Raw genomic sequence first — 13455 nt, forward strand, 5'->3', positions numbered from 1 at the left:
AAATCAGTATGAAAGAAATGGAATTATAACTGATATTCTCAAAAATGGTCTATCGTAAAATATGTATTGGATGAAAACACAGATTTTATTAAGAAATTTAAACCTACTACTATACTGTGTTAATAATACCAAATATGATATGTGATGTTAAAGCAATAACTATCAAAACAAAAATAAATAAAAAATATTAAATGTGAAAAGATGAAAATTGACACTACGAATAAATTCATATTCATAATTTATAAAAGTTCAATTGACAACATTGGAGAAGGGTCAGGTAAAACATTGAATTGGAGACATGATAAAACTGGAGGAAGAAATTACCATAAGTATTGATATTGGAGAATAGATATTGTCACCACATATGAATACTAAGATGATTCACTACTTTATTTCACATTCACAATTTTATATACATAAGACAAAATAAGGAGATTTAAATTGCCTGTTTCTTTTTTCTTTCCTCCTCAAACATTTTTCTTAACTTTTCTTTAGTTTCTAAAGACTTTTGATAGTTTCTTTTTCTTCTCTGTAATCTCTCTTGTTTCAAACACATTACCATTCGATGATCTTCAGAATTACACTTTCCAAATATTCTCAGAAAGGGATTCTAAAATGAATAGTATTAAAATATATAGAATGTGTTACTTACATCAAAATATCCCAAGCAAATGTTTCAATATCCATAATAAATTATTTGTTTGGACAAGATGAGTCAAGTGTATAATAAAATATATATTATTGGTATAAAATAAATGTATTTACCTCGTTATGACATTGTTGTAATAGTTTTATTAACTCATTACAATTATCAGAATGTAAATGCGGTGCTAAGTCTGTATGCATTTCTTAGTTCCAGATTTTGTAAAAGAATTACATGCACCAGTACTTATAAAAAAATAATTTTTTTGTCTAAAATAATTAGTGCTCCAATATCCAATTATTTTACCTGGTATATACTTTTATTTTCATAATCATTAAGTGACATATAAGAATCATAGCACGTTAGTTTTGTATGTCAGTATGTCAATCACAGAATAGAATTTAAAATTCAAGTTTTTTTTATTATTTTTAATGATTAATTTCGCATCAGGCAAAGATGAGGAGCAGGTATTATTACGAATAATAAGGCTAAAAATACCTGAAACTATGGGAAAAATTCCACTTTTTGGTGCTACTACTATGCTTCTATTTGACGTAAAACGAAGTTAACCGAGTATTTTGGTACAAGTCCGAGGTTTGGTTTCTCAAAGGTTGCATTTGAGGTTGTTTATAATTATTATTTATTCAATTACTATTGTTTGATTGTGTCATTTATTTATACAAAAATGAATATAGAGTGAAATTATTACACGTCGAAAAGTATTTGGTTAACATTCACTTCAATCATTTAGTTAAAAAATGTTTATTTTTATGCGACCCTGAGGAGTTTGGGAAAATAAGGAAGTAAGTAACAATAGCAAACAGAAGTCCGTATGTAAATATGTTTTTCATACAACCTTATTCATTTTATTAATAGTTACTCCTAAAAGAACAATTATAATTTTTATCCTGTCAAAGGTTAGTTGTGTACACAAAAATTACTTTCACTTCATTTCATAATACTAAACAATATGGTTTGTGATGTAATTTTTCGTACTTTTGTGTAAAACATATTTTTGGTTCCACAGATATGGATTCTTTCTTTAGTTTGTTCGACCCAGGGTCTTGTAGTGATTGTTCAAACAATCAAGAATTTGCTCTGGATAATATGAATAATCAGACTTCTTTGCCTCCAGAACCTCAGCTTGGGAACGTTGAATATAAATTGAAGATTGTTAATCCGACAAAACAAAGATTTGAACACTTAGTTACTCAGGTAAGCTTTGTTTGAATTATTTCTATTGAAAAAATAATTATCTATTAGACATTGTAATACACAAGGTGTTATCTCTACAAATATTTCGAGCTTCTATTAATCAGTATAGTTTTATCCACTTCCTGTCTCGTTGGTATTGCTGGTTATATTTATTTTCGACTATTTTTGTAAATTAAATCACAACATAATATAGTGATAAATCATTGTAAGTCATGATAACAAAATACCTCTTAGATGTTACATGATAAGTTGCAAATAAAACATACAGTAGTCAGTTATTCTTTTTTCTGAATGAATTGAATTTTTCAGAATTTATAGGAACTAATTTTCAGTTCAATTGTACTGGTCTGTTACAGTTATATGCCCATTTTTTGATTCTATAAACTTGTTAATTATTTTTATCTTAAAGATGCCATTATAAATCTTTTATGTTTATTAAGATCATTAATACTTGGATTTGTCAGCATTTTAATTTCTGCTATAACAGGTGGAGGTTATTATACAAAAAAACATTGGGATGTTGTTTAATTTTTTGGGAATCCCCTTATTCCAAAACCGATAACATTGAGGATATGTGATACCATTTAAGAGTTGTAGTTGAGAAAATTGCAGATATTTCATCATCTTTCATTCATAATATTCTTCACTAATTAAACAGTAATGATTAATGTATTTCCAACATTTGTTATAATTTCAATTTGTGTTTGAAATAAAGGTAAACAATAGCTACTTTCTATTTACATTCAAGTTAACTGAGACTCAGTTATGTTAGTATATTATACTCAAATAATCATGCCACTACTCATTGAATAAAAGGAACATGTCATGTGAGTTAATATTATCAATAATATTATACAATGCTGTCCATATGTATGGAATAAATTTAATTTTAGCGTTATTATGTACAATGAGAAAACAACCTGAAACAGGTTGATTTTTATTCTTAAATTAACAATTTACAGTATGAAAATATTATCCCCTACCAGCACCCAAATGTCGTGTGGCACCTTGCTCGAAAGCAATTTTAGTCCTCTGTTCAGCAATATAAAGTTTTTTTAAATTTCACAGTTTGTGCAGATTGGGGGTAAAAACTCTCACTTGTGAGACTGAAAATGAACGTGATTTAAACTGAGTTACGACATTACAGGAGAGAATTATCTAAGTTTTGGTGTAAATGGAAAGCAGCTAATATATTTTAATATTTTATAACTGAATATTGAAACAAACTTCAGATCTTGAACTTATATTTTAAGAAAAAGTAGTACTATATATTTTGATATTTAATCCGGAACTTTTGCAAATATTTAGAATTTTCCTATGTCAATTATAGTTGTATTAAATATAAATCTATTTTCATGTTTTGAAAAGAAAATAAATATGTTATTATTAAAATTGTAAAATTCCCATTCAAAATGTGGTGATGGAATAATTCCACACAGATGAGTTTCAATTATAGAATGAATATAAATATTAAGAACGTAAATAAGGTTTCCAACTTAGAGTGATTAAAAATAAAAAGTTTTAGACTCGTGCATCTATGAAAAACAGTCCAATGCATAGCTGTAACACTTTTTAAATTTGTTTAACAATAAAAAAGTTAAATATTACTCTTCTGTTTATAAGATATCCATCTCTTAATAAAATTATTGACATTATTGAGATTTATTCAGTAGTTTTTTGTTGCAGTTTTTGTATGTTTACTGTAAACATTTCAAAAATTCACGCAATTGATTTGTTTTAACATTAAAAAGTAATTTTTAAAAATAATGTAGTTACTTGGCTCCAATTATGGTGTTATATAATTATATGAATTATGATTTACACCTTATTTATTTTTGATCATATATTTTTTGATAGTATATATTGATTATGAAATTATTGATTACATATATTAGCTCTTAGCATAACTTGTCAAATAAAACTCTACTGAGTTATAAATCTCTCATGCTGTAATATCGAAGTCTATTTATGAATTTTATGTATATTTTAAAGATAGATATATTTGTCACATTGAAAAATAACATATATTTAACTTTACAATTAGGTACTAATAAAATCTGCTTCAAATTGACTCAAATTTAATTAGAAATCAAATAAACAGAATTGGGATTGTTTTTAGGAATCTATTTACATTGTATTTGTGTTTTAAGTTAAAATGGAGACTGCGTGAAGGTAATGGTGAAGCCATTTACGAGATTGGGGTGGAGGACAGTGGTATCTTGGCAGGCCTTTCCAAAAGAGATATGAATGCTAGTCTTCAATCGTTGCAGCAGATGGCTGTTAAATTAGGAGCAACAACCACGATATTAAGAGAACGCATTCTAGATAATGGTCGAAGTGTAGCTGAAGTATTGGTTAGAAAAATACCAGATGATCAAAATAACATTGAAATACGGGTGGCCGTTCTGGGGAATGCTGATGCTGGTAAATCCACTTTATTGGGAGTTTTAACTCAAGGAAGTCTGGACAATGGCAGTGGGCGGGCTCGCTTAAATATGTTCAGACATTTGCATGAGATTCAGAGTGGTCGGACGTCGTCAATTTCTCATGAGATTCTAGGATTCAATTCTCAGGTAAAAATATTGCATATATCTGTTAATTTCAATTTTTATACCAGTATTTATATCTACCTCCACATCAGACAAATACTGTGATTTTTTGAAGTTGTATAAAATAATTTATAATATTTACAGAGATTATAGTATTTTGTGACTGTTTTCTACTTCCAATTTTCAAGTGCGGTTATTCTGCCTATCAAATTACAATTAATAGATTTTTATACAATTTATAACAATAGTACAGAAATGGCAGATTTTCAGTTTTAATTAGAGGTACTCTCCTTCTTACTTGATATTCTTGAAAATATTTCAAATCTCCTAATAAAAATTTTTATGCTTTTTTTACTTCCATCTCGTGTGCTATTGGTATTTTTTACTTTTTAGGGACAGCCAATTAATTACAGTTACAGTGAACTAATAACTGCAGAAGAAATCTGTGATTCCTCAACTAAATTAGTTACGTTTTTAGATCTTGCTGGACATAAAAAGTATCTAAGAACCACTATTCAAGGACTTTCCGGTTATTCTCCACATCATGCAATGCTTGTAGTAAGTTGCTAAATAATATTGGGACATTTTAGTTGTGCAATCAGTGACTTTTATAAGAATGAAATGAGATGAAATTTCAAAAAGTATTGGAAAGAAATGAAATGAAAACTAAAACTGTGAAGTATGAGTGGAAAGGAACATTTGGAATACATACGTTTTACTTGTGTTTTAAAAAATTGTTACAGGAAATGATTAGATTAGTGCCAGAAAATGTTGAACATAAGTCAACTTTACACATAGATAAATATGGATTCATGTGATAAACTTATAAACTGGATAGGGGAGAACAGTATATTGAAATTTTCAAAAAGAAGAATTGTTTGCATGTTAAGGCAATATACTTGATATTTTGAAAACAAATTTCGCAGATAAGTTGGAATTTCTGAAAACAGTTCGTAATATTTATATTAAACATATTTAGTACTACTACACCGACACTCACAATTACAACTGGTCCTTTGATCAGAGTATGAAACAGCAACCTATGGAAGCCTTGAAGGACCAGACATTATGAGTGTTGTGGAGTAGTAATAAACAGTGTGTTCAGTATAAATATTGCATCTATTTTTATATTCCTATACTAATTACATCAATAATTAATTAGAATTTGTTTGTTACCAATTTCTCTATTATTGAACAGATATTAATATATTATTCAAATAAGGTTGAAAGCCATCATATATTTTTTAGATATCTAGTACAGCTGGAGCAGTTGGTATGGCGCATGAGCATTTGGCAATAGTAGTTGCCCTCAATGTACCCTTTTTTATTGTGATAACTAAAATTGATTTAGTACAGCCCACAAGTACACTTCAGAGCCTTGAATCATTCTTAAAACAAGTTGGCAGTAGGCGAGTTCCATTGATAATTAAAAGCCTGGATGATGTCATTACTGCTGGAGCAAATCAATTAACAGAAAATGTTGTTCCTATTTTTTGCGTATCTAGTGTGAGTGGCGAAGGATTGGAATTGCTTTTGAAATTTTTACATGTATTGCCACCAGGAATAAGCATTAAAGAAAAAGAACGATTGGAGCAGGTAACTTTATTCAAGGCGTTACAAGTACAAACATATTAAGCTGTCCAATTACGATTTTCATGAATATTTCTTCTATTTAAAACTTAAAAAAAAAGAAAATATCCAACCCAACTTCGAGCTCATGATGGAATAAAAAATGATTTGTCTCATTATTTTTCAGGAGTCTCCAGAATTTCATATTGACGAGAATTTTAAGGCTGGCGATGTTGGTCAAATTCTTGGAGGCCTGCTAACCAAGGGAGTAATAACTGAAGGCACCAAAATGCAAATTGGTCCAATGAAGGATGGTTCCTTTCAGAATGTTATGATCAAATCGATTCACCGCAACAGAGTACCATGTAGAATGGTACGTGCAGGACAGAGTGCTGCCATATGCCTTAATACCTATGTATCTGGCTTAAGAAATGGTATGGTACTGTTAAGTTCAGAAGAGAACGCCAAGGGTTGCCTATATTTTCAAGCTAGTGTATCAGTACTATTCCATGCCACAGCTATTTATCCTGGTTTCCAAACGACTGTTCATATTGGCAATATTCGGCAAACGGCAGTTGTAATTGGTATTTGTTCATCAACTTGCATCCATACCAATGAGCGCGATTCTGTATTGTTTAAATTCAAAGTACATCCTGAGTATGTTTCAGTAGGCCAGAGACTACTATTCAGAGAAGGATCTGCTAAAGGTATAGGTGAAATCACTCAAATTTTCCCTCTGTAGCTAGGAGTTTTATGAAACCTAAATAATTTATTTTCATTGTTGAATTATTGCAACTTTTTATACAGTTTAAGTGATTATGATAAAATCGATTGATTATTATAAATTCTTTATTTTATGTATTTACTGATATTAATCTAGTCAAATATAATTATTTTGCTAATTCAGGCATAATTATTTGATTGTTTTATTTTTTTCATGTAGAAAAATTAGAAAATGTGTTTTGTAAATAATCTAGTATATAACTTTTTTTTCACTACTAATTTTAAAGAAAATATTGATTGGATTAAAACACTAATTGAAAGCTCACAATTTTATTGAGAAAGCAAAAAATTATAAAATATCGTGCATTTTGTGAATCACTTCACAAATTCATATTCTTTTATCATTTAGAAATACGCAGCAGCATAGAAAAATTCTTAAAAAAAGGTTTTGAATAGTAGTTGATCCTAAATTTATAATTAATGGGGTTATAGGGATTTGTTTCTCTTAGTACCACATAAAAAAAGTATGATGAATAAAGCTACAAAACATGTTTCATATTTTGTCATTTTTCTCTACAATATTTAATTCTCCAGCTCTTGGTAGTTTGAATGTTAAAGCAAGTAATGAGGACGGCGTTAATGTTTTTAAAAAAAATTGTGACCTGATTAAAATCAAAATACGTACGACATTAGTAAATTGAAAACTTTTTATAGTAATAACCTTACTAAACATTATTAACCGTGACCACTAACATAATTGTTACTCCACACTGTCACCCTATCTCTTGATATAGTATATAAAAATAATTGTACGATTTTTAATGAGGACTACCTTTTTACACTCATCAGTTAGTATCACTGGCTAGTGATATTTGGAAGTACAGCTTTCAAGCTTTCGGAAAACAAAGAAGGATGTGAATTTCCAAAAGACATACCTCGGAAAGCAGTAGTGATTTGAAGAGATATATAACTTGTCAAAATATTCATTTCTTTATAAAAAAACATATCAAAGCAGTGATTTGTTTATCTAAAGAACTAATTTTATGTTCACAATGATACCTCATTTATGGGGTATGTCATTCAATAAGTAGTATTCAATGCAAGCCTCACATTTTTTCTTGAAAAAGGAAATTTTCAATGAACAGTTGAAGTGTATTTGAAGGTACTATAAAATATTTTATATTTAATACCTTTTAGGATATATTTTTGTGGTAGTTCATATCTGAATTTCGATTGTTGTTGAGCCCTTCAAATGTTGTAGTTATGGGGAATCAATTCAACAGATCATTTAACAGTGATTACGAAGTTAGTTTTATAAATTGCAACCTCATTTCAGTTACACTTGATATTTCTAGCAATAAAAATGTACAAATTGTAGCTATTCTCGTACCGTTTCGATTTTAATGTACAAATTATAAAATTGACAGGAAAGAGCTTTAAAGTTGATTAACAAAATTAAACTATTCTGTAGTATGAAGTAAATCTAAGGGGGTTCTTAGAAACATTATTTTCTCTTCAATACTGCTAAAGTGACATCCACAATTAAATTTTTACTTGCCTTTTTTACCTTTGAAAATTTGAAAAGTTTACATACAGAGCTGCTTTCATGTTTTTTTTAAATAATCCTCAAGTTTGAAAATAAGTTAATTTAGTATTTAATATTTGTATTAGAGTTTATTTTTATTTTTTTTTAATTTATTTTTACTTTATTTTCTTTATCGTCTACATAGAGGAATTTCTAAGAACTCTTACTATTAATACACTCAGGATGTGAAATTGCTGTTTCTATATTGTAATGTGAAGAAATGAATCTGTGATTGTATTTTAAGCAAAGTATAGGTAGATTTGAAACAGTATTAATATTTTAGCTTTATAGTTCTTTGAATCACTTAAAACAATGCGACAGTACCCTATGTACCATTTTGGTAGATCTCGTGTTAAATAAAATGATTTAATCACTTACCTGTGTTTCATTTTCCTTAAAACAATTATTTATCCCTTTTATGTCAAAGAATAAACAATTTATCTACAAAAAATTTCAATATGAAACTTACCTCACCATACACACCTAGTCCTTCCAAAATGCACCACTTAAAGAATTATGTATTCCAGGAAGAGTTTCTTATTTTATCCGTCGATTAAAAACGATCTCGAACATTGAATCATCCACTTGCTATATCTATTTCAGATCCAAATCCTGTTGATCCATGGATCGGCAGTCCGGTTATAGGTGGTCCATTGTTTGTCCCCACGTTCGTAGTCTAGCTGTTTCCTTCGTCTTGGATGCCTGGCGTAGTTTTCCTTACTGTATCCATACAGCTACCTCAGCTGGCTATTGATGTGGGTTTTTGACTCTTGGACTCTTAGCATTTTCCATTTGTCTTATCTTCTTTTGACCCAACTGTCGGTAGATCTGCTTAGTCGTGATGTGCCAAGAGATGTTCACTGTTTGCTTCAGGCTGATGTTTTACTGGGCTTTGAGTTTCTCATTGTGGTAGATGCCTACGGCAAAAAGGAAATAGGGATGGCTCTAATATCTATCAGTTGTTTTTTGCCTTGTTCACTAGTTGGTCGACGTGGTCCTTGAAAGGACCTTGGTTCAGGACGATTCCAGATATTTCGCATTGGTGGTTCAGATGTTTTCTTCTGCTAATCCCCTCTACTCTTGGCAGTGTATCCTTACGCTGTAGATACAAAATATTCGCTAGGGATTGGGAATAAGGTTAGCCTTGATGTGCACCAAAGGTGTTTATTATTCTATATGTAGTCTATGTGGTCCTTGAATGTCAGTTTTTGGTCCAGGATGACCGAGTTATTTAGCCTTAGTAGTCTAAGTGATTTTGAATGCCGCTCGAAGGATATTGGTTCGACAACAAAGCTATGCTTGAAATAACTAAAGCGATGAAAGAACTGAAGATAATTTCGAAAACTGCTTTCCATGATTGCTTTAGAAAGTGGGATCATAGCTGGGAACGTGTTAAAGTAGGCTCGATAATTTTCGAACAAACCTCGTATACTTTGTCATTACTAAATTCATCCGAATTCAATGAGAAAACCAAGATCTCGTTTACAGCCACCATTATTAAGATTTTTGTTCTAAAAAATTGAAAATTTTCATTTGAAGACTGCTTTTATACTATTTGTGTATACAACCATTTTTGTCCTTTAAGATTTTCATTTTTGCTAGAAGTTCAGTTGGTTTGGTGGTTCAATAAATAATATTGTATTACTAGTCCAGTATTACTAGCTAAACGTTATATAATTTTCAGGAGATATAATTCACAAAGTATCATTTAACTGTGGTAAATTGAAAAAGAAAAATTCTTAATTATGTGTCATTTAAAAAAGTTATCGCATACTGATTATTTTAATGAAAATATTTTATTGGTAACTTTCAGCTACATGTCATGAATATAGAGAAAATGATTTGTATATGTATATAAGTACATGAATCAGTGAATAGAATATAACAAAATTGTATATTTACAAGTTATATACTTATAAACTACTCAGAAATGGTACAAGCACTTGATTTTTTCAAAGGAAACTTAGTCCTCAGTTATTTCAATTTTCACAAAAAATTACAATAATGCTTAATTTTTCTCTCCTTTTTAGTTTGAATTGCTATTCGCGCTGCTTCTTCAAAAATTTGTTTTACTCCAAAAATGTGTTTAGCAGAACATTCCATATATTTGATAGCTTTAATTTTCCTCGCCATTTTTTCTCCTTCTTCTTGGCTAACAGGATGAGAATTCGCTGAATTTAGATATTTTACCACTTCGGGGTCATTCCTCAGATCCAATTTATTACCTGTGATTAAAAAAAGCTGTTAAACCAGGTAGCATGGTTGAAGTAATTACCCTAAGAGATTACTGAATTTTATTTAATAGAAGATGGGAAATTGAGTATTAAAAATATCATAGAGGATGGGAAAGAGGGATTAATTTGGGAGCAGCAACATTGATATAATTTCCTAGTGAAAAACTGAAATTATACTAAAGATCAATAATTCCTTCCCCTTTTCAAACGTTTACATGCATAAACTAAATAATTTCTCAATCAGTGGTGTTCGAATGGTTTTGTAATAAAATTCCACAATTCCTCGGAAAGTATCAAGCCTTTATATGAGATGTTTCAACATTGCCACTACTTAACTTTTCTCAGTTTAAATTGTGTCCAGAAGCAGCTAGTGTATAAGAGGTGCAAAAGCTCTCAAAAAATTTGAAGCCTAAAAAATTATAGTTTTATAATTTAAATAGTAATAACCTAAACTAATGGAATTTTTTCTGTTATTTATCGGAAAGAAAATTTTTAATACTTTTCAGTCGCCTTGCAATACTTTTATTATTATTATTCATCTGGGTTACACGAACTCTTTTCATTATAGCTCCGGGGGTTCAAAACTGCGATTATCTCAACTGCTGCATTCAGATCAGTGAATCGCGTAATACGGTAGGTAGATGCCGAGTAAGTATGTTTTTCCCCGACTTTCCGAACTATCCAGTTTTTAGGACGATTTGGACTGAATAACAATATACTATAATAGATCATACGTGGTTTTATGCGGTATAGAAGTTGTTTTTACTCTAGTGATTTTGTAAATATTTAGACGAGGAAACGATAGAATCAAAAACGTCACTTATGCCACTATTGAATATTATTATAGAAAAAAGTAGTTCAAATAAATGGAATCAATTTAACTGTTTTCCCGCTTATTTTTTGGTGGCGATAAAGCTTAGACAAAATAGGGGTCAGCGATCTCATGCATTTAAGTTTGAGGAAAAAACTCCAAAAGTTATTTTCATAATTACATGGAATATACGTATAGGACCAAAAAATGCTTTTTGGTTAAATATATAGAGGCATAATGAAAATGTGTCGAAGATTAGTTTTACATTGTCAAAAACTAATGTATTTTTTTTGGCTGAATTAGATACTGACTTCCTAAGTACTTTAGACATCTCAATATTTAGAAAATAGGCTAAAATATCAATACGATAAAAAAATAAAACTGCATTAGCGAACCATGGAATATCAAAAAAAAAACAAAAATTCAATTATAAAGATTCAAAAATTCTTGGAACGGAATCTAATACACGAAAATGAGAATTTTTAGAAATGGTTCACATTTATAAGAACGAAAATAATTTAAGTAAAATTTATAGCTCTATTTTGTAAATTCTAATAAAACTACAAATAATTTGATTGGATAAGTACTGCTGCATATTTGAGATGTAAGGACTGAGGAAAAATTAATTTTTCTTATGATTGTATTGATTTTCAAAAATTATTAAAAAAACAATTTTAAAACAGAATACATCTAAAATCAAGAACATTTAGAAGCATTAATATATCAAAAGGTCCAAGAAATAAGAAATTAAAGAAATTTAGTACTTTAGTTTTGTGAAAAATTTCTCAACATGGTTATGTTTCTTGAAGTCTCAAATCTACAAGGTCAATTATTTTTGGAAACAATGCAGACTACCCAAATTTTTCTACCATCGATTATGTCACTTATTTTTACTATTTTTCGAATAGTAAGTTCACTTTGATTTCGAAAAGAAAATGGTCTTACCTACTATCAAAGTACAGCAAGTACAACAGCGTATAGCAACAGATATCTACCGTTCGTACCTAAACGATATAAAAATAAAATTTGTTAATAGTAAAGTCGTTATGGTAATTATTAAACTGGTAATTAAGCTACAAAATGATCGAATAATTATGTATACTACGATCTTTCATTCATTAAACCACGAAGTACCACAGTTGAGTACCTGTATCTTTGAATAGTAATTTTTTTGCAGATATGGTAATAGAAGATATTGTTCGGAAATAGGAAAGGAAAAACTTTAATTTCTTATTTCTTAGACCATTCATATATGATTATTCTTCTAAATGTTCTTGATTTTAGGTCTCTTGTGTTTAAAAATTAGTTTTTTTCAATAATTTTTGAAAAATAGATAAAAATTGAAATATTTTGAAAAAGACAAAAAGTCGAAACGTCAATTTTCATCTTTCTTTCACAAATTTAAAAAAAAATAATTTTAAAACAGAAGAGACCTAAAATTAAGAACATTTAGAAGAATAAAAGAAAATATATTAACTTACACCAAATTAAAAGATAACACAAACCACATATATAAATATTCACCAATTGAGAATTGAGCATGATCTTACCTACAAGTATATATGGCACATAGGGTAAAAAATGCTTCACTTCAGGCCACCACTTTTCTTTAACATTTAACAAAGAGTCTGGAAAGTCTATAGCAAAACATATAAGTACAACATTGGTCCTACTGTAGGACAAAGGTCTTAGCCTATCATAATCTTCTTCTCCTGCAGTGTCCCATAAAGCTAAAGTAATTTGCTGGTTTTCTACTTCGATATCTTTTGAATATGCATCAAATACCGTAGGTACGTGGTATTCAGGAAATTCGTTGAAACTAAATGTAGTTAATAAAGATGTTTTTCCACAAGCACCATCACCGACTGTTACGATTTTTTTAATTATACCCATTTATGTAAAATTTTTTTAACCTCTATAATATGCAAATATTTTAAAGGTGTTTCAAATTCATTCCTACTTAGTATGTACTGATAATGTTTGTTATCTTATCTTACAAATTTCTAGAAGATTTCAAACAAGTACGCATTCTTTTACCTTGTTCAGTTACTTTTTATGTATTTACCGTAGCAAACCTGATATAAAGGTTGTCCTTAACATTATAGGCACATTACAATAAATAAGAC

General features: G+C 29.3%; 3 protein-coding genes across 3 annotated transcripts; 1 reads left to right on the plus strand and 2 right to left on the minus strand.

Annotated features, from left to right (window-relative positions):
• Window positions 1–363: 363 nt before the first annotated feature.
• LOC130890716 (COX assembly mitochondrial protein 2 homolog) lies at window positions 364–1123 on the minus strand. The gene is made up of 2 exons (XM_057794969.1): window positions 766–1123; window positions 364–610 (listed from the first exon to the last, which is right to left on the minus strand). Exons 1-2 carry the CDS (start codon window positions 844–846, stop codon window positions 437–439), a joined length of 255 nt encoding a protein of 84 aa, XP_057650952.1. The 5' UTR covers window positions 847–1123; the 3' UTR covers window positions 364–436.
• Window positions 984–8659, plus strand: LOC130890710 (GTP-binding protein 2). Its single transcript, XM_057794957.1, has 6 exons — window positions 984–1446; window positions 1671–1858; window positions 4009–4431; window positions 4801–4965; window positions 5656–6003; window positions 6164–8659. Exons 2-6 carry the CDS (start codon window positions 1673–1675, stop codon window positions 6716–6718), a joined length of 1677 nt encoding a protein of 558 aa, XP_057650940.1. The 5' UTR covers window positions 984–1446; window positions 1671–1672; the 3' UTR covers window positions 6719–8659.
• A 1402-nt stretch (window positions 8660–10061) lies between these two features.
• On the minus strand, window positions 10062–13379 carry LOC130890726 (ras-like GTP-binding protein Rho1). Its single transcript, XM_057794980.1, has 2 exons — window positions 12880–13379; window positions 10062–10509 (listed from the first exon to the last, which is right to left on the minus strand). Exons 1-2 carry the CDS (start codon window positions 13220–13222, stop codon window positions 10271–10273), a joined length of 582 nt encoding a protein of 193 aa, XP_057650963.1. The 5' UTR covers window positions 13223–13379; the 3' UTR covers window positions 10062–10270.
• Between the last annotated feature and the right edge of the window lie 76 nt (window positions 13380–13455).

This window comes from Diorhabda carinulata, chromosome 1, assembly GCF_026250575.1.
Source record: "Diorhabda carinulata isolate Delta chromosome 1, icDioCari1.1, whole genome shotgun sequence".
In the NCBI taxonomy this organism is placed as follows: domain Eukaryota; kingdom Metazoa; phylum Arthropoda; class Insecta; order Coleoptera; family Chrysomelidae; genus Diorhabda; species Diorhabda carinulata.

Excerpts from the sequence above, each read along its gene's own strand:
- LOC130890716 (XM_057794969.1), bottom strand. The coding sequence starts at position 846 with ATGCATACAGACTTAGCACCGCATTTACATTCTGATAATTGTAATGAG. Across the intron at positions 611-765 it reads TACAACAATGTCATAACGAG|AATCCCTTTCTGAGAATATT; the intron begins GTAAATACATTT and ends TATTCATTTTAG.
- LOC130890710 (XM_057794957.1), top strand. The coding sequence starts at position 1,673 with ATGGATTCTTTCTTTAGTTTGTTCGACCCAGGGTCTTGTAGTGATTGT. Across the intron at positions 4,432-4,800 it reads TTCTAGGATTCAATTCTCAG|GGACAGCCAATTAATTACAG; the intron begins GTAAAAATATTG and ends TTTACTTTTTAG. Across the intron at positions 4,966-5,655 it reads CACATCATGCAATGCTTGTA|ATATCTAGTACAGCTGGAGC; the intron begins GTAAGTTGCTAA and ends TATATTTTTTAG.
- LOC130890726 (XM_057794980.1), bottom strand. The coding sequence starts at position 13,222 with ATGGGTATAATTAAAAAAATCGTAACAGTCGGTGATGGTGCTTGTGGA. Across the intron at positions 10,510-12,879 it reads TGTGCCATATATACTTGTAG|GTAATAAATTGGATCTGAGG; the intron begins GTAAGATCATGC and ends TTTTAATCACAG.